We start from the raw sequence: 21,132 nt of genomic DNA on the forward strand, positions 1-21,132 counted from the left end.
CTTGCTAATATAAAACTGAATTAAGAAGTTTCTATTGGTAAATACAGTTTTTTCCTCTTAAATGCTAATGAGTAATAATGATTGTATAATATTTATATGAACAATAGATTGTTAGAATTATTATTATTTTATATTCAAAACCGAATCGAATCAAAAATTACATTTTTGAAGTATCAAACCTTACTAAACTGAATTATTCAGTTGGTTTGATTTTTGCACACCCTTAAGTGTAAGTATGCATTTGTTTGCTCTGATCTTCATTTGGGTTCCTTCAGACAATTGTTTCTGCAGAGAAATTATATCTTTTTCTATTGCTTCCAACTGTTTCTGTACATGCTTCATTTTAGCTCTAATTGTCAAGCTTTTCTTCCCCAGTTCCTCTGATTCCTTGCCGTTACGTTTCTGCAGATGAGATTGTGAGTATAACAAAAGTAAAACCAGAAACACATCTAATCAAGGATAATTACTATCACCTCCGAAATTAAGTTGAAATTACCGTTTTCTCCTACATTTTTCAAAATTGCTATCTTTTTCGAACATTTAGGTATTAGATAGGAGAAATGGTAGGGTGATAGTGATTATTCTTTTAATTATCCATAAGAACTTCAGGTATTGGAATTTAAATACTTTGATTCGCTTTGGTATTTTGTCTTTTGATCCCAATGAATTCCAAATACTACCCTTCACAGCAGCATTTGCTATAGCTTTCTCCCTTAAACATTTCAACTTCTTCATATCTTCTGTGGCTTTTCTACGTTGAACTTCATCGTTGGCGTAGCGGTTACTCCAGTAAAACTTGCATGCTATCTGCTTTAAAAAATCTCATAATCAAAGATCTTCCGACTTAATGTTTGAAAAACTGAAAAATTCACAATGATTAGCATTACTGATTTGTTAAGTTCTTCTAACGTCAAATATGAGTCGCTGCGATTTTTTTCTTTCCCTCGACATTTCTTCGTTTCTGTTAGTAGTCGTTTCTCTTCGGCCAAAGTCTTGTGTCCATGCCGGATTTGGAAATTTAAATTCTAATAGAAAAATAGAGAATATATTAATGATTTTCTACAATGCTACTGATTTTGTTTTTGTTCAATAATGAACTGCGTCTTACATTTAAATGAATTTCATCACTGAGTAAGCACGATTTGATGAGTTTATCACGATATGCAGTGTTTGCGAAGCTCAGCTTGTCGCGTGCTAGTTGTAGAGGTTCTAGTGTCTCTTTATGACGAGCTGTTTCGAATTTTTCTGACCGATACGAGTACGTCAGGGATTCCAATTTTCTGGTCAAACTGTATCGATCCAACTGTGAACATGAAATTAGATCGTGAGATCAAATATCTTGACAGCTAGAATTGTTGTTAATCTTTGAATTTTTGTTAAAATTATCAAAAGTAAGAATTTAGATTAAATTTATGGAAAGTAAGAAAAGTTTCGACTTTTATATTCAAATAATCCATCAGAATAATCTGGCAGCTACGTACGAACCTTTTTTTCTTCAACTTTTGTGAAGATGTCGAGTCGTTTCTGGTTGATCCATTCAATCAAATTCTCAGTCTGTTCAATTTTACATTTGGAAATCAAATCCTGAGATGGTCTAAACTTGACGAAATCAGATCGATGAACATGTTTAGCATCATGCCTTATATCAACTGCATCGTCTAAGGTCAAATTTTGATTGAGATCGTCGATGCAAATGTCGGCTATTTTGCTCCCTGATACGACAAGAACTTGATCAGAATCTGCATCCAAGTATTGCATTGCCTCTTTAGCAAATTTCTGCTTACTCTTTTACATGGAAAATTAAAATAAGCTGAATCTCAATGTTTTATAGATAGATTTTGATCCATGAGAAAGAAAAAGAAAGTAAAATAATGAAATTGGAACCTGCACCTCACGCCAAGTAAAGTCAACTATTTGCTTTGTCAAATTACAATAGCTTCGATGATGATAAATTAGTGTAGGATATTTTATTCATAGAAATAGTCATTGTAAACCGAAAAGAAAAGTCGATATCTTTGAGATAATTAATTAATCACATTGAATAATTCTTGTTTTTAATTTTTTTAATAAATTAGTAAGTTTTTGATATTTTATTTCTAAATTTCTAATATGAAGAGTTTCTATATATCTAAAGTTAAAAAAATTGAAATGAATTAGAAAATAGTAATTTTAATATAATTTCAAGGAGTGATAATAATAATAATACTTTTTTTGTTCTTTTAGTGGCTCAAGGTAGAGTGTAATCAACAGTCGAGTCAAAACATTACGAAGTTCAAAAAAAAAACTAGCTTGAATTGTGTAGAGTAATTGAAACGCAGACAATTCGATTATATGTATAAATTAATATTTAAAAGTTAAATTTCAATACAAACATAAAAGTAATATGATAGATATATATCACTATAAAGGATAAAAAGTAAATAAACTAAAACTCAATTTTCCTCAAGAGCTCATTAAGTCAAGTATTTTGAAGTTCGAAATCTACTCGATGTCAACTCAAGTAGCTTGAATCCGATCTGAAGTTGATATTAATTAAGTCAGTTTCAAATATCTTCTAATCAATCTTAAATAGCTCACTAGTTAGCTCAACTTAATTATATCCCTAAAATCAACGGTATATCTACGAATCGTTTATTTCTTATAGGCTTAGTCAAGTGATAAAAATTCATTGGTTAAATTCCTGAATCATGCTAATGACCTCCTAGCTCAATTGGCTAGGAGTGAGGCACAAAATTTTAAGAATGTTGGGTTCAAACCCTCATGTGAACAAAAGGGAAAAATAGTTAAGATTTAATGAAGGGTATTTGGAGGAAGGCTCGGAGCGTTAGATAAAATGGATACGGCATTATTCCGCCTCCGCCATGTTGGCGAACTCGAGTAGGTGATGCATTCAACATAAACAGTGTAAATGATGTGAATGATAGTGTGTGTATATATATATATAGCTTAGGTTGTAATAGTATAGTATTTATCTTTGTATATCTATCTCTGTTAAAAAATCCAAAATCCAAAATCATAAATTTGAAAATTCTTACTTTTTTGTTGTAATTTAAAAACTATTAATTATTACATTTAAAACTGGGCTCACAGGCCTATCAATTAGGACTTTTTATGCCAAATACAACATTTGAATGACTCTTTACTTTTATACAGCCCATCTCATTTTTTTACTTTCCCCACCATCTTATTTTATAAATATAACCTATCTTATAATTATTTTTTTATACGATTTTTTATTTTGGCTCTCAAATTAACAGTTATTTTCTCCATATTTTTCCATCCTCTGCCTTTTACTCTTTTTCATGGTCGCCGTTCTTCAGCAAGTTTCAGCGGCACTTCGCTGCCGCCTTCATCCTCGCTGCGCCGCCGCCATTTTTTTGTTTCCGTGTTTTCTTTTCCAGATCTGGATCAGAGTTTTTGTCGGAAGGAAGAATAGATATCGGAAATTTTTAACGACTTTAGAAGTTTTATAAAGGCATATGATCAGATTTCGAGGCAAAATGATTCATCGTTCTTCTTCTTCTTTTTCATTTTCAGATCTAGAATTTTTTGTTAATTGTTTTTAAATAACAATGATTTTTTTACCATTAAACAAGTGTAAAGATTATCTTTAAAGAATGTATTACTAATTTTCATGTACATAAAATAATTTTATGATTTTAAGGAATGAAAATCTGTTATTTCTGTAGTTTTACTGTGTTTGGTTGCATTTCTGCGTTTTTTATTCTGCAACACGATTTATTAATGATGGTTAGTTGGTGAATTATTGTAATGTTTCAGTGTTGTTGATTTTATGTTGATTTTATGTTGATATTTTATTGATTTTAACATTGACGAATAAAATAATGATGTCCGTGAAATAAACTAAAAAAATAAAAATTTAAGTGAGACTAGATAATAATATGTTAACATTGGAAAATAACATAAACATATTGAATTATTGTAATGTTACAGTGTTGATATTGTGTTGATTTTCGGTTGATATTTTGTTGATTTTAGCATTGATGAAAAATATTTATTATGGATAATGTTACAATGTTGATCTAGTGTTGATATTATGTTGATATTTAGTTAATTTTAATTTTAACAAAAAAAATATCAACATTACAATAATTTAGCAATTAATCAAATATTAAGGTATCATTTTTTCTATTTCAATTTAATTTTCATTTTTTTAGTTTATTTCATATGCAATATTATTTTCTTTGCCAATGTTAAAATCAACCAGATATCAACACAAAATTAACAAAATATCAACCGAAAATTAACATAACATCAACACTTCAACATTATAATCATTCAAAATTATTATTTGTCTTTTACCTAAATGTTAACATATCATTATCCAACCTCAGCTAAATTTTTATTTTTTTTTAATTTATTTCACTGACAATATTATCTTATTGCCAATGTTAAAATCAAGCAAACACCAACTGATTATCAACACAATATCAACATAAAGTCAACATAATATCAACCACACTGCAACATTACAATAATTTAACAATTAATCATCATCAACAAATCGTGCTGCAGAATAAGAAAAATGCAGAAATACAAATAAATGCAAGGAAAATGCAGAAATAACAAATTTTTATTCCATAAAATTACAAAATTATTTTTTAAACATGAAAAGATAATCTTTATATATACATGTTTAATGATAAAAAAAATACTGTTATATAAAACAGTAAATAAAAAAGAAAGAAACTTGTAGATATAAGAAAGAAGGAAGAATAAGAACGGTGAATTTCAGATCTGAAATCAAAATAGAAACACGACAACAAGAAGCAACGCAAGAACAACAAGAAGTCATTTTACAAGCCGAAACCCTATGCGGATCTTTCAGCACCAACAACGGCGAAAAAAGAAACAATATTGACGAAACTTGAAGCGATGTTGAACGGCGGCGTTAAGATAGATGGATGAGGGCGGCGGATCTGAAAGAGTCGGAGGAGGCTGTCTGATTTAAGAGAAATTAGAGAAATATGAGTTGAGAGAGATGAGAGAAAATGATGATGATGAGAGAGAAAATTATTGTAATTATGAAGGTTGGTTTGAGATGAGGGGTATATATTTGGACCGTATAAAAAAAAATATTTCTAGCGTGTACTGTAGTTTTAATATTGAAAAGTTGTATCCGTATAAAAGTAGTAAACTTGATTCAAGAAAAAACCCTTGCTGTCCAGCTCGATGGCGGCGCAACCTCATTCTCGCAACCATCCTCCACCTGCATCTACCCTTCGCTTGCCCACTCAGACCAACCTAGTTTCAGTCACAGCTCCTTCCATTGAGGTCATCTACTTCGAAAATTACCCGGATAATTGGTTTTACTCGGACATACAATCAGTGTTTGGAAAATTAGGTATTCATGGTACTGTCACCATAGCCAAGAAATTGAATCGTGGGAACAGGCGTTTTGGATTTCTCAGATTGCAACATGATCAGGATCCTCTGGAGACTCTCTCCAAATTGAATAAGATTTACCTTGGTTCTCGACGCGTCAGAGCTTTTCCTTCAAAATACCCTAACCCTAATAAACCCATGCAGTCACGTCCACCCATCTCACGTAAACAACAGTTGGTTACTTCTACTGTTAAGCCTCACGTTTTCAAGGAGTCTCTGAGGGATTCCCGTTCGTACGTTCAGGTGGTTGCTGAAGAGCCGCTGATTTTCAACTCAGTTAAGGATAATGCAGTTAACTTGGCTGGTTCTCTTATCGTCAAACTAAAACATATTTCTGATGTTATGAATGTTAAATCATTCCTCAAGAATAAAGGGATCAAATACGATTCTTGTTCTTTCCTGGGAGGTGAATACATATTATTGAATTTTGATAGTTTCAATGATATTAACAATTTTAGAGCAGCTTTTCCATCTTCTCGGGATGATTTTTTCACTGAGGTTAAACCTTGGGAGGCTTCGTTTTCGACTATGGAACGTTATACTTGGATTACTATTTCTGGTATTCCTTTAATTGCTTGGGAGGAAAATTTATTTCTCCAAATTGGTGATCGACTTGGCAAAGCAATTGCTGTGCACCCAGCAGTTTTCAATAAGGAAAGAATGGATGCTGGGTCTGTTCTTATTTCGACAGGATTACAGCGTTTAGACTGCTCTTTACCTGTTATTGTTAACAATATTGAGGCTGTTGTTCAGGTTTTTGAATCGGACATCCCGGTTTTATGGACTGATTCTTATGATTCATCTTCTGACTCTGATGAGTTATCATCCTCCTATCATGTTTCCCAAAAAACTGTCAGTAAAAACTTTGAGGTGCCTCAATCTAGTCCTGGAACTGACTCAATAAACTCCTTGGCTACATTACCAAATCCTAACTTGCTTGCTATTACTCAGAGACGCAAACTTAAACAAGTCACTTCATCCAGAAATATGGAGGTTAACTCCCATCATTCACCGTCTGTTGTTTCTCACTCGGATGCTCAGATCATGAATGGTAATGTCTTGAATAAGCAGATTTCTGAGATTGAGTTAGATACTTCGGCTACCAGCAAGTCTTTGCCTGAGACTGTCGATGTGCCTCCAACTACTGAGACTGTAGCAGTTAAAGTCTGGGATGTCGGACTTCAATTAGGGATTTTTAATCCTAAATTTAGAGATGAGACATTATCCCTCTTATCAGAAAACTGTATCAAGGAAGGTGTTCAGGCTCGTCCTCAGTGAGCATGTTCTGCACCTTTTCCAGGTTAAAAATCTTTTAATGATTAAGTCTCTTAATTGTTTATCTTGGAACTGTCGAGGTGGTGTTAATCAAGCAAGAAAACAGCGTTCTATACGGGATTTTGTGCATCTTAATCATATTTCCCTTCTTGGTTTGATTGAATCTAAAAAGGAATTGGTGGATGACTTTTTGATTCGTAAACTTTGGCCTAATCTTGACTTCGGATATTGTTTTGCTCCTTCTATTGGTTCTTCCGGAGGCATTATCTGCATTTGGAACTCAGATCTTATTACTCCTTATAATTTTGTGGTTAATACGAGATGGATTGCTTTGGAGTTTCTTTGGGAATCAAGTATTATTAAGTTCATAATTGTCTACGCTCCTAACTGTCCTATTGCAAGAGCCGCTCTTTGGATAGATCTTTTGCCTATCATCAATTCAGATGTTACTTGTATTCTAATGGGTGATTTTAACGAAATCCTCCAGCCCTCGGAGCGTTTTAACTGTCAAGGTTTCTCCTCTTCAATGCTAGCATTCTCAGATTTCATTAATAGTTCCTTACTTGTGGAAGTCCCACTTATTGGTCGTTATTTCACATGGCAAAACTCCATCTCTAAGTCTAAACTTGATCGCTGTTTTATTTCTCCTCGGAGTATGATAGATTGGCCTTCTCTTTCTCTTAAAGCTTTGCCTCGGAGCTTCTCAGATCATGTTCCAATTATGCTTCGTTCTCAAGAACCATTGGATTGGGGACCGAAACCGTTCAAGTCTTTTAATATGTGGTGGGAGCATTCTGAATTTCCAGATTTGGTCGCTTCTTCTTGGGGATCTATTTGTGATAAACATCGATCAGGTTCTCTTCCTCTCAAGCTTCGGGAACTTCGCATGGTGATTAAAGTCTGGAATTCTTCATCTTTTGGTAATTTGAACTCTCAACTTGATTCTGTTCAAGCCTTCATTTCAGATCTTGAAGGTCTGTCTGATCAGCGTGATCTTTCTACTGCTGAGAAGGATTCTTTATCTTCTCTTAAAGCTCAAGCTTATCAAATTTCAAAGTCTCTTGAATCTTTTTGGTGGCAAAAATCAAGAGTTAAATGGAGTATTTTCGGGGATCAGAATTCAAAATTTTTCCATACTCAAGCCTCAATTCATTACAATCACAATGCTATAGCTGATATTCTGGTTGATGGTAACATATTAACGACTCCGGCTAACATTAAGGATGGTGTGTTTAACTATTTTAAGAGGATTTTTAAGAAGCAGCCAGAGCCTCATTTCTCCTTATCATCTCTTCCGGTCAGCAAGTTGTCGGATTCAAATGCTGCAAATCTTTGTCATAGTTTTTCTATGGAGGAAATTCATAAAGGGCTACTGAGCTGTGGGGATAACAAGGCTCCGGGGCCAGACGGTTTCAACTTTTTCTTCTATAAGAAAGCTTGGGATTTTTTGAAAGATGATTTGCATAAGGTTTTTTCAGACCTTTTTGTTTCAGGTTCAGTTCCTTACGGGATTAATACGGCATTCTTAGTTCTTATTCCGAAGTTTAAGGGAGCTAGTGATATTAGTGATTTTCGTCCTATTAGCCTTATCCATGGAGTATTCAAGTTAGTGTCCAAAGTCCTTGCTACGCGTTTGTCTACGGTACTTCCTGATTTGGTTTCTATCAACCAATTTGCCTTTATGAAAGGTCGATGCATTAACGATTGCTATGCGATAGCTACTGAGATTCTAAACTTAGCAAAAAGGAGAAAAGAAGAAGTGTTTCTATTAAAGCTTGATTTTCAAAAAGCGTTTGATAGTGTTTCTTGGGTTTATATTATCAAAATGCTTACTAGAATGAACTTTCCAATGACTTGGATAAATTGGATTTCAAACTTCTTCAATTCTTCCCAGCTTTCCATCCTTATTAACGGCAGCCCGACTAACAGTTTTAGGATGGAAAGAGGTGTCCGTCAAGGCGACCCTTTATCACCGATGCTTTTTCTTATAGCTGTTGAAGGGTTGAAGGCTATGTTTGATTCAGCAAAAGCTCATGGATTACTTGACGGTATTCATTTAGATGGGTTTGACGAATCCTTATCTATCTTACAATTCGCGGATGATACGCTGCTATTCATTCCGAATAATGTCGATATGCTCCATTCAACGCTTCGCATACTTCAGTGCTTCGAGTTGATTTCAGGTCTGAAAATCAACTTCCACAAAAGTTCTTTATCGGGAGTTAATGTGAGTCAAGACTCCTTACTGCAGGCTTCGACTATCTTCAACTGTAAGATGGATGTTTTCCCAATTAAATATTTGGGATTACCCCTTTCAATTAAACCTATCAAGAAAATGCATTGGGAACCTATCATTGCTGCTTTCCGTTCAAAATTGGGTTCTTGGAAAGGCAATTTACTATCTCCAGCAGGACGTCTCGTTCTCATTAAATCTGTTTTATGTAGCTTGCCGGTTTATTATATGAGTTCGTTGGCTATCCCTGCTTCAGTTGTTGACTGTTTAGAGCGCTACATGAGGAACTTTTTATGGACTGGTTACTCAGATAAACTTGGGCTTAGCAAAGTCTCGTGGTCGGATGTTTGTTTACCTTACAGATTAGGGGGTCTGAATGTTCATTCTCTCAAGCTTAAGAACAGTAGCCTCTTGTATAAATGGATTTGGAAGTTGCTAAATTCTGATTCTAACAGTTTATGGATTGCAGCGAATTTTAATGGCTCTGGTATTTCTTCTTATCATGATTTGCAGCTCTCTAAATACAAAAGAATGTCTCACATATGGAAGGGTATCTATAATGTGTGTGTTAAGAATGATGACCTGTGGACTTTCTTTAAATCACAACTCTCAGTGAAGCTTGGGAATGGTTCTTCTATTCGTTTTTGGTCTGAAAAATGGTTGAATATTGGCTGTATTTCTGCTTCTTTTCCAGATCTGTTCATGCTCTCTCTGCATAAAGAAGCTACTGCTAACAGATTTTTTGATTTTGAGCTGCGGTCTTGGTCCAAATTTGAATGGAAGCGCCATCTTCGTTTGGGTGAACAACAATCGTTGGCTTCTCTTCAAATCTCCTTAGCTGCTGTTACCATCTCGTGCTCTTCCTCGGACTCGTTCAGCTGGGGAAAGTCGAATAAAGCCTATTCAGCTGCTGCCTTTGTGACAAGTTTTATCAATAACAGAAACCTTACTCTATGGCCTTTTGATTTCATTTGGAGGTCAGTAACTTCACCAAGAATTCGGTTTTTCAGTTGGCTTTTGTTAAAGGATAGACTACCTACAGGTATTTTTCTTTTTCGGCGAAACATGGTTGATCAAGATGGGTTATTATGCAAGATCTGCTCTCTACCTGAAGATACTAGTCACATTTTTCTTCATTGCCGTTTCTCTTGGAATCTATGGAACTCTTTGCTTGGGCATTGCGGTGTTATTTGGGTGTCTCCTGCTTCAATTCAATATCTTGTCAATCAATGGGCTGCTCTCGCAAGAGGTCGTTACAAAAAACTTTGGATGTCTATTTTCTATTTTATAATATGGGATATTTGGAAAGCTCGTAATAGACGGATTTTTAGCCATGAAGAAACTGATGCAAGCTCGATAGTGATGGGTGCTATTCACAAGGCAGTCTCCTTTTACAAATGTTTTAATCCTAGATTTTCTTATTCCGGGAATGATGTTTATAGAAGTCTAGACATTTTATTTCTTTGATTAGTTTTTGTTCCTCTTAAGTCTTTTGACTTAATTCTTGTATCGGTTCTTTTTAACCACTTCTTGTGGTTTAATATAATATCCCTTATCAAAAAAAAAAAAAAAGTAGTAAACTTCAAAATTTTGGTTGTTTATAAAAAAAGCCCTATCAATTACCAAGCAGAAAAACTGGGCTCATAGGCCTAAAAAATGGAAATTTAGTCCATTGGGCTTAATGGCCAGCTTCTACTCAGCAAGAGCCTATATATACAGTTCAAAGTAAGGATTTAGTTTCATTCTCTAAAAAAAAAAATTGCGCCAAAAAGCTCGGGCGAATGAGAACAGCAATTGAAAAATGGAAGATGGGTAGGTACTGATTTAATTTAAATATATGATGATGAACGGTTTGTATTTAATTTATGAATGTTTTTGCAGGTCCGGATAGATATAGGAGATTGTTTGCAACTTTTTCCATAAAGGCCAAACAATTAGCTGAATGTACAGATGGATTCAGTCCACAAAATTTCATCGGAAATTTTCAATTCGGTGAAGTTTACCGCGGAACATTCCAGGGGAAAGATGTGATAGTTAAGATTTGGAAAGATGAGAACTCGTTATATACAGTGAAACCAGGTGATAACGAGGAGAGGTACAGGGTGAGTTAATTTTTATATGATTGTTTGATGTTTGATGTTTGTTTGATGATGAATGATTAGTGATTGATGATTAGTAATTGATGATTGTTTGATGATTGATGATTGGTTGATGATGAATGATCAGTGATTGATGATTGTTTGCTGATCGTTTGGTGATTGTTTGGTTGTTTGGATGTTTGAATTGATTGTTTGATGTTTGATGTTTGATGATGATGACGAGCGTTTTAAATTGTGTATAGGATGAAATTCATTTGCAGAAGTATTTCAAAGAGAATGATTTGCATCCAAACATGGCAAAGTTTTATGCTCATTGTGACGACGGTGGATATAGAGCTATTATTTATCATCTCCAGCCAAAGGCAATTGATACTCTGCATAATCTCATTGAAAAAGGTGGTTTTCCATTTTTACTTTTATGTTTCTAACCTAATATTGATATATGCTATTACAATATTGGTAGGGTATTTTATTGATATATTTTAGGGTAATGTCATATAAATTCACCAACTATACAATTTTTTTCAATTTAATCATTAATTTTAAAAATTTCAAAATTTATACACCAACTTTCATTTTATCTCAGTTTGATACACGAAGTCATATTGTGTTGAGCTGTCAGCTAAAAAATGACTTTCACCTTAGCAAATTATACCTATGAATGAGTACTGTCTCAGCATATTATGACCTCGTGTATCAAATTTAGACAAGATAAAAATTGTGTATAAATTTGGCTCTTTTTGAAGTTTATGATTAAATTGAAAAATAGTTCAGTGAATTTATATAACATTACGCCTATATCTTATTATTGTCTTAACTGTATATGTTGTTTGTTTTCACGCGTCGCTATTGATTCTTTTTGGCGAGTTTGAATTGCCTTGAGTAAACTAAGAATTTTCCTTTTCAGATACTTTTACGTGGCCGCAGAGGATTAAGGTTGCTCTCGGATTCGCCTCTTTACTTGAATTTATGCATGCTCCGCATCCTAAATATTTGCCGTATCTGATTCGCAATATTGATGCTGCTCATATACTGGTTGATGAGGTTTGTCTTTTTGCTTTTATTTCGACTTAATTAGTTTAATTTATGATATTGCTGCTTGGAGGAAAGGCTTGGGCACATAATCCTTGCTCCTAATGCTGAATTATCTGCATTTTTCCAACTCAAGTCAAGCCTAGTTGTTCCTTTTACAATGCATGTATCCACATATATGCTTATTTTTACATTTCAGCTTCTTTGACTTGTTGTAGGATTATGAACCTATATTATTTGATGTTAGTATGATCTCTGGAGGAATTCTTACCGACAAAAGAAATATTTGGTATCAGTATGTAGATGGGTGTTATGGCTACATTGATCCACTTTGTGCACGTCCAGGTATATTATTGTTGTGTGAACCTTTTCCCTCTCTCTCTCTCTCCTATTGGAAAATAGTGGTGTTTTATGTATTGGTTAAATGTATAACTTCCCATGATATGACTTAGCAAGTTTCTTATGTTTTATAAAGTCTTATTACTTGCTTTGATACATAATCATTCTCTCCAGTCTCCATTAATAGAGATGATAAGCGACCAATAGACTCTGACTGAGCTTATGCTTAGAGATTAGACTAACTGTCAAATAGAAACTTGTGTTTGGTTTTGTGGTTTTGGAACGTCTCATAAACATTATTCATTTGGCTCAATTTTTGATGGAGTAGAATTGGTAGCATGGAATTTCTTTTTACAAATTTTCTTTTGAATGGAGCGTCCCAAAACTTCTTCCTCCTTCCAACTTATGTCATTTGTTGGATTTTCTTTTTCTAACATTATAGTTGAAGCCAATTAGACAATTATAGTGAAACAATTTTACTATGATAAAAATGATTTAAAAGTTTTCGACCTTTCTAAAAATATGGCCCAAAATCGTGCAAAGTGAAAGCAAAGAATCCACATTTGAGATTATGGCACTTTGTTCCTTTTAAGAAGTGAAAGAGGAACAAAGTGCCAAATAAAAGGGAGCCACAGTTCTATCCATAGTTCTTCAACTCTATTATTTGAGTTCTAACTATTTACTATTTGCCTGAATTTTATGTATCTTTGAATCTATTTTGGGGTTCATTAAGCCACTCACTTGTCATCACTCCATCTTTGGACATTTATATGTTGTTTTAAGATAGATTCGAATCTGATATTACAGTATGTAATAGCCTAATAGGGGATATCTCTCTGCGGTGTCTGTCTTCTAGTCTAGCCGGATTCATTTTAAGATTTCTCGATGAAGGCAAAAACCTTTGTCCCGTTTCAGTTCTCCCCTTAGTACCAAATTGTATTCTTCATTTTAAATGTTACTGCTATTAGAACATAAATAACTATCCTATTCAAGGAATGTCAATTGTACTAAGATTATGGAACAGGTATCATTTAACTTTCTCTATCCTCTTCGCCTCCACATAAACAAATGTTTAATGTTATCATATCGATGGTTTTGTGCTATTTTATTTTGTGCAATATAATCAAATGTGTTTTTTCTCTTGTTCAAAAGTTTCTCATCTTTGTATCATATTATTAAATGTCGCAGTTGTTTAAATCTGATTTTAATTTAACTACATGAGCTCACAGTTTATGCGCCACTTTAATAATATGCAGGTAAATGGTCAGATAAATGTGATGTTTTTTCATATGGTGTTCTGCTCTTGGCTCTTATTGGAAAAAGAGTCAGCAAGTACAATGCCGAATCTCCCCCAATAAGTGGCAGCTCACAAAATTCAGTAATAGACTTCGGTAAAAGAAACTGTGCACTTTTGCATCAAAGCTTAGCGTTAGGATCGGATTTTTATTCGACTGATGCGACTGAAATCACCAACTTGGCAAAGAAATGTGTTCAGAGTGATCCTCAAAGGCGGCCTACAATGAAAAAAATTATGAGATGTTTGCAGAATTTGCAGATTGTTCAACATAATGCGAGCACCTGGGAAATTTGCAAGCTGCTTAATGGCGATAAGGCTATTCTTACAGGATATCACTATTCCGATTCGACAGGTACTTGATACTCCTTAATTTTAGATTTCAGAAAATCTGTTAAAGAGATATGGATTGTGCTTTTTTGTCTGAGCTGAAATATAACTATTCTGATTGGCCAGGTACTGGATACTCCTTATTGTTAGATTTCAGCAAATCTGTTAAAGAGAGATTAGTTCATTCCTCACTAACCATGGATTGTGATTCTACGTCTAATTTGAATATTTAAGTTGATAGATTACCATAAATCTCTAAACACTTTCAACAAAATGTATAAGGCTAGTTTTTTTCTCCAATATTAAAGTGCTGTGAGGCATCGATGAAGCTGTAGCTTCTTATGGTGGAATTTCTTTTTTAATTGATAGTTAGGTGCTAATAGGTCAGTTTAATTACTGGGTTGGGGTGCTGGTTCTGTTCATGCCTTAGTGGATTTGTTAATTAATATGTGTTAGCCCAAGCTTTATATAATTGAAAAGTCCTAAAATTATATTAATTGATGTAAGAGCGGGCATGGGCGATATAAAGAGCAAGTCTTAATGCTTCTTTAAATGGAAATGGGCTTTACTCGGACCAGGCCTAGGGATATCCCCTTCTCTAGCCGAGTTCTTTTCTGAGTCTTAGGTGTTTTATTTGTTAGATTCCATCTTAAAACCAATTGGTATTAAGTGGAGGTGCCCAACCAATATATAAACACATGTCCACTCACAAACACAACCAATGTGGGATTTCCCACTTTAACACTCCCCCTCACGCGTAGCGTGTACGGGCCGAGCAACAAAGTCCCCCCTCACGTAAATCTCACGTGGGCCGGGCTAAACTCAAATTGTGTGAATGGACAAGGCTTTGATACCATGTTAGATTCCATCTTAAACCAATTGGTATTAAGTAGAGGTGCCCAACCAATATATAAACACATGTCCACTCACAAACACAACCAATGTGGGATTTCCCACTTTAACATTATTAATTAAACCCATTAGGCCTAGATGCTACTAAAGGAATGCATTCTATGTTTAGAGATTTGGGGAGTATATTCTAACCACGTGAGCCATATGGATACTATAATAGGTAAACAGTTTGGAGAGTGTGCTTACAACATGTGAGAGTGCCTTTACACAGCTTACGTGGTGCAAATGTAATCTCTTAAATGTTCCTCTATGTTTATTTGTGGACACTGTCAAAAAGAATATTTCCATTCTGTTTCAAGATTATAATGTTGCAAATTTTCACTCTTTAATTTCGTTGGTCATACTGCTTCTACGTTGGATAGATAAACTTTTATAGTACATTGCTTTCCTTCTGTTACCAGTAACTTGTTTGTTGATGTATGTGGGTTTTTTGGATAGTGAAGGATAGAAGACTGTTAACATGGAATTCAGGACATGTCTCACAATTCAATAGAGGCTCAGATTATTGCCGAGCTGGTAAGGAACTGTGCTTACAAGCACTATATTATGGATTTCCTGAATCTGTTGTTAAATAACATGCCTCTACATTTCTCTAATGGTTCTGCCTGTTTAAAAGTCATGTCAGGACTGGCCAAACAATTAAAACTTTCTTGCCAAGGCACATCTTTCCTTGTTTCAGTCTCCTCCATAGAGGGGATTATTTTGTACATTTGAAATTTTTATTTATACACACACATTATGTTGTACATATGCAATGCCTAGGTAATTTTCATAGGGCGCGTAATTCAGATATACAGAATGTAATGACCCACAAGAAGCTCAGGTTTAATAAACTCTTGAAATCGCCGAAGTAAACGGATATTTTATTTTCTAGATATATTCACGGAAATGACGATTAATATCCATGCCCATAGCCTTAATTGGACGGGATAAATCTATTTAAAACGTACACTATATAAGGAAATCTGACAACTTGTTAAGTGCTTTTAGTTCCTATATCTAAAGTGACTTGTCTCCAATTGTCCATATATAGACGCACAAAAGGATTGATAACACATCATAGTATGATAAATATGTATTTGAAAGAGATCATCTGTTATGGAAAAGCTGTGTCTGAATAACATGAAGGTTATACTGCACAGCCATTAGCAAGAGAAATTCTAAAAAATTGTTTCTTGCTATACCGTTTCGTGATATAAGTTTTCAGCATTCTATATGATTTATTTGGCCTATGAGTTTAATCCTAGCAATTGTCTCATGTGTTATATTTCTGGGTGTCAATTTTAAGATATAGATATCTAAATTATGTTGCTTGAACTGCGCCCATGTAACAGATGTCAAAAAGCTCACTGCTCCGTATAAATTTGCATTCTGAATTGTTAGAGGAACTAGCACTGCATTTCAAAATTGTGAAATCCACATGATTATTTCTTTTCAGTTGACTATAGTTTTCCATTTCTGATGCCTAATTTATGTTTATCACTAGGGAAAAACACTTTGGAAGAAGACTATGACACACTTGAAGTGTTTTCTTACAAAGAGTTAAGTATGTTCACCAACGGATTTAATGAACAAAATTTTATTGGAAAATTCCAATTTGGACGTGTATTTCGTGGCATGATTCAAGAGAAAAAAGTGATGGTGAAGATTTGGGAACCTAGCAATGAAATATATTTGGCTAGTCAGCATGGTAACAAAGGCAGGTTGAGGGTAAGACGATGAACAATATGTTTATGTCTTCTATGTTTGACCTCTAACTTGAAGTCTTAAGCATGCCTGACGCTAGCTTTTCTTTTAGGATGAAATTGCATTGCTTCGGGATGCTAGATTTAGCTCTCATCCAAATATGGTGAAATTGATTGGATACTGCCACGAAGAGGAGAAACTTGGCGCTGTTTATGATCTGGATCCACATCAAACTTTATATAATCTTTCACCTAAAGGTGATTAATGTTTTTTCTTGTATCTAATTTTTGCTCGTGCATTTCTGGCGTGGATATATGTACAGTTTTTTATCCTAGTCATTTTGCCCTTGCTTTTTGATGAATATTTTTCATTATAGAATTCATTCGTTGTGTTTTCTTTTCATCACCTGAACCTTATTATAGTAAGCTTTGCTCATGATAACCAATTTTTTTATTTTTAAATTTGAATCAATGGCTTTATTCATTTTGATCATTGTTGGGGACTAAATATTGATTCTAATGAAATTTGATAATGTTATTGTCTAGTTTATTAGTTGACATTTTGGGTTTATGTAGTCCTTACAATCATGCTAAGAAGTCCTTAGACTTTCTCCTAATTACTATTTTCCCTAGTCCCTAAACAATATAAATCTCAACAGTTCTCGATCAACTCATTACATCTTTAATAACTGTTTTTGACAATGTCTTTTCATTTGTAGATGACTTGACTTGGCTGCAGAGAATTAAGATAGCGTATGAGTTTGCTTGCCTTCTTGAGTTTCTACATGCTCGCAATCTGCCATATATGCCGTTTCTGGTTCGGAACCTAGATGCTAATCACATTATAGTCGATAAGGTCTTTACATGATCTTTGTTTTACGTCGTACTTCTTTTTTACAGTCTTTTTTCTTTTCCTTCTATTTTTTACTGTATTAATTCCTTCAATTGGATCAATTTGATTTGTAGGATTACAGCCCAAAATTATTTGATTTTGGGATGTCTATTGGTGGAATTATTCTTGATGCTAGAATTGACAGAAATCGGTTTCTTTTTGGATGTTATGGTTACATGGATGCAGATGCCTTACTTGATGGAGGTATGTAAACAAAATGCATTTTTGTTTCCAGTTTTTTAAATTTTGGCTGCCAATTATGCAGAAATAATATATACTTGAACCCTTCCTTACGGGTAATATTACGGATGATATTATAATGAAAAACAGTAGGAAAGAGTCATCATGCTAGTTTTTTCAAATAAATCATTTTTGGTTGGTTTTTATTATGACTTTGGCCTTATTTGAGAATTTATGTTTTATCTGTACAGGTATATGGTATACTTTCTCTGATGTTTATGCATACGGTTGTGTACTTCTGGGCTTGATATCCAAAAAGGTATATACAGAAGAAGATGTCAAGAATGGCTCCGTTTATGTTAGTGATTCGGCCATTGCATATTACGACGAAGAAAAATCGAAGGCGCGTTTTAACCAAGCTCGGTTTTCACTTGTGGAAAGGAAGCTATCAGAAGATGGTGATCACTTTGCTAGAGACGGAGCTGAACTTACAAGATTGGCGTTGCAATGTGTAGCTTTGGATTTGTTCGAGCGACCTAGCATGAAGCAAGTTGTAAAACGTTTGCTAAATCTACAAGTTGTCCGTAAACATGCTAAAGAATTGGGCATCAGGCAAGTTGGCAAAAAAAACTAAAAGACAAGGCATCAAAAAGTGCTTGAGGCGATGATTTTTTCATCAGAAGTAGAATCTAATTACGTTAGCAGTGAATGATTAGTAGTTAGATTTTTCAAACCTTTTTAAACTGGCCTTGAAGGCATTTGATTATATTATAGGATTGTATATAATATATGCTTGTTCAACTCCTTTTTCTAAACAATTTTATTAAGAACCTTATACCCAATTAAGGTCATTTGGCCTCCTTAAAGTGGCAAAAGTTTAGCTTTTGATGCTAAGTACATGGAAGATCATAAAAGATAAATTTGATATTGCTGTTTGGATTTTACAGCTTTTGAGTATTACCATAAAAGAACAGAAAAAGTTTATTAGAACAAGTTTGAAATTATAGAATTGTGTTTCTGACCGTGTATGAATTTAGAAAAAATGAAAGTTGGTGTATTCTTATGAGAATTTTGAAAGAACGTGATTAAACTGAGAAAACGTGTAAAGTTGGTGAATTTTTATGACATTAACACTTTTATTAAACAACTAAATCATATAGTAGTAACTTTTTTTCATTGCAATTCAAACCAAATTATTTATTTGCAAAAGAGATATATATGTACATATTAAAAGGGCTTAATTGTGTTTAAAACTCAAAAACTTTAACGTGCATTGTAATTTCAACATTAATTTTCGGTTTTGCTAATGGTGGACGTCAACTTTTGAATTTTTGCATTTCAAACTGAAAATAAATGTCGATTTGGACGCACCATATTGAAAATTATGATCCTCCATGGAAGACGAACCAAGCTTGATTCATCTTCCTCAAAACGAACCAAGGATCAGAGGAGGTAGGGGGAGTTAGAGGCGTTCAAAGGTTAGAATGGATATCACTGAATAAATGGAAAAGGGTTATTTATGCTCTTAAGGTTTGTTTACAGAATCAAGTAAGCCTCTAACGTCCGAAAAAGTTCAAATATACCTCCAACGTCTTAAAAAATGAACAATCAGACCCCAATTTGGTTCATAAATAAGACATTGGGGCCTGATTGTCAAAATCGAGGGGCTTGGTTGTTCATTTTTTTAAGACATTAGGAGCATATTTGAACCTTTTCGGACGTTGAGGACTTACTTGATCCCCGAGTCAAACCTTATTGGCATAAATGACTCTTTTTCCATAAATTAATATAATTAGTTTATATTAAATAAAAAAAATTGTTATCCATTTTTTTGAATTAATTAATAGAGAAAAAGGGTTTGTGTTCTATTTATAACACTAAAAACTATTTTTTATAATTCGAAAAGGAAGAGCGCATGTGGAATAAATTGAACCCACGATTTAGCAATTTGCTGTGCAACATTTATATCATTTGAGTTATAACTCATTGTACACTATAGGCTATCTAGAATATATGTTAAATATCAAGAATCATTTTGAATTTTTTTAAATAAAAAAAACATCAATAAATATATTAGGGTATAATTGAAACTTAAAGGTATTTGAAAAATGGTAATTTCACAAGATCAGAGTGTAAGTAAAAAGGGCTAAAATGTGAGTGTTTTTTCAGACATTAACATTTTTTACTTAATTCCACCATTGTATTTTGGTCATTCACCCTATATATTTCTCTTAATTTATAAATTATTATCTTAATATAAACTTTATCATACAATACCTTGAATGTGTTTTCCTTGAACCTTCTCAATCTGAACTCATGACATACTCATCACATATAGCAAACATATGCATTCCAAATTCAAATATGACACTTATTTTATCGGACTGTAGATTGTACGCGCATCACACGTTAAATTCTTACGTTACAACGGTGAGGATGATACAAAACATGTACTAGAAAAAAAGTCTTATAGATGCCACGATATACATTAAACTTTTTTACTCATGTATTCATTCTCAGCATCTATATTAAATAGTGCATTAGCATCAAATTTGAAAAGTGATGCCAAAAAATTACTTACCGGCCTGGATGTTTTCATTTGAAAATATTACATCACCCTCTCAATATATTTCATTTGAAATGTGCAACTGTTTTGCATGAAAAAATATTGAATTAAACAAATAGTCAACATTGATTAGAAATTGGGTTTTTGACATTTTTGTTCCTCCCTACCATATATAATTCCAGATTTGTGCCTGCTGGTCCTGGGCCCACACATCCCGTCATATGAGATAGCGGGCTGGTAGCTAATCTGGGTGATTAGCTTAATCACCCAAATTAGCACCACCCCGCTATCTCATATAGCGGGCTGGTCCCTCCCCAATGATTGGGGAGAGAGTAATCATTGGGGCAGACTATGATTGGGCAATAATTGCCCAATCAGTTTTTTTTTAAAAAAAAACTATTATATGTAATAAATCGGAATTTAAGATAGCTATTTTCGAGCTAGTTTCGAACATTTTCGCGCATTACTTTTTTTAAAAAATCTAAACAAATATTGTAGGTGACTATTCAAACTAATGAATATGTGACATTTTAGGTTCGAAGGGTCCAATGTAAAAAAAAATTATAACGTTAAGTATCGCCATAATTTTTTTATCAAAGTCCAAATTCAAAACCGAATCAAACGTGAGTGTCCAATTTATACATTATATATTTAAGCAAAACACTCTACAATTATACATTTAAGCAAAACACTCTACAATTATATATTTAAGCAAAACACTTTCGAGTTTATCAATTCTTGAGAAAATAATATATGAGGGTAGCTGGTGATTTGGAAACATTGTTTATTAAAGAGTGAGCAAACAATTGTTATAGTAGCCATTATTTATTCTGGTCTCATGCACAACATAATTGTCAATTTGTCATGCCATCTATTTTTATGTTCAACA

General features: G+C 33.7%; 2 protein-coding genes across 3 annotated transcripts; one reads left to right on the forward strand and one right to left on the reverse strand.

The window, feature by feature from the left end:
• Nucleotides 1–108: 108 nt before the first annotated feature.
• On the reverse strand, nt 109–1,851 carry LOC126655123 (proton pump-interactor 1). Its single transcript, XM_050349124.2, has 5 exons — nt 1,486–1,851; nt 1,109–1,303; nt 888–1,025; nt 628–807; nt 109–402 (listed from the first exon to the last, which is right to left on the reverse strand). The coding sequence occupies exons 1-5, from the start codon at nt 1,756–1,758 to the stop codon at nt 184–186; spliced, it is 1,005 nt and encodes a 334-aa protein (XP_050205081.1). The 5' UTR covers nt 1,759–1,851; the 3' UTR covers nt 109–183.
• Nucleotides 1,852–10,644: 8,793 nt separating this feature from the next.
• LOC126657744 (probable inactive leucine-rich repeat receptor-like protein kinase At3g03770) lies at nt 10,645–18,523 on the forward strand. 2 transcript variants are annotated; one of them, XM_050352510.2, is made up of 12 exons: nt 10,645–10,726; nt 10,796–11,016; nt 11,256–11,409; nt 11,921–12,057; nt 12,264–12,390; nt 13,641–14,033; nt 15,359–15,436; nt 16,407–16,630; nt 16,719–16,863; nt 17,325–17,461; nt 17,572–17,701; nt 17,929–18,523. In XM_050352510.2, exons 1-12 carry the CDS (start codon nt 10,696–10,698, stop codon nt 18,309–18,311), a joined length of 2,160 nt encoding a protein of 719 aa, XP_050208467.1. In that variant the 5' UTR covers nt 10,645–10,695; the 3' UTR covers nt 18,312–18,523. The 2 variants fall into 2 exon arrangements, with proteins under 2 accessions (XP_050208467.1, XP_055959662.1); XM_056103687.1 differs by having other exon boundaries at nt 11,274–11,409.
• The last annotated feature ends 2,609 nt before the right edge of the window (nt 18,524–21,132 follow it).

The sequence above is a fragment of the Mercurialis annua genome, linkage group LG7 (genome assembly GCF_937616625.2).
Source record: "Mercurialis annua linkage group LG7, ddMerAnnu1.2, whole genome shotgun sequence".
NCBI lineage: Eukaryota > Viridiplantae > Streptophyta > Magnoliopsida > Malpighiales > Euphorbiaceae > Mercurialis > Mercurialis annua.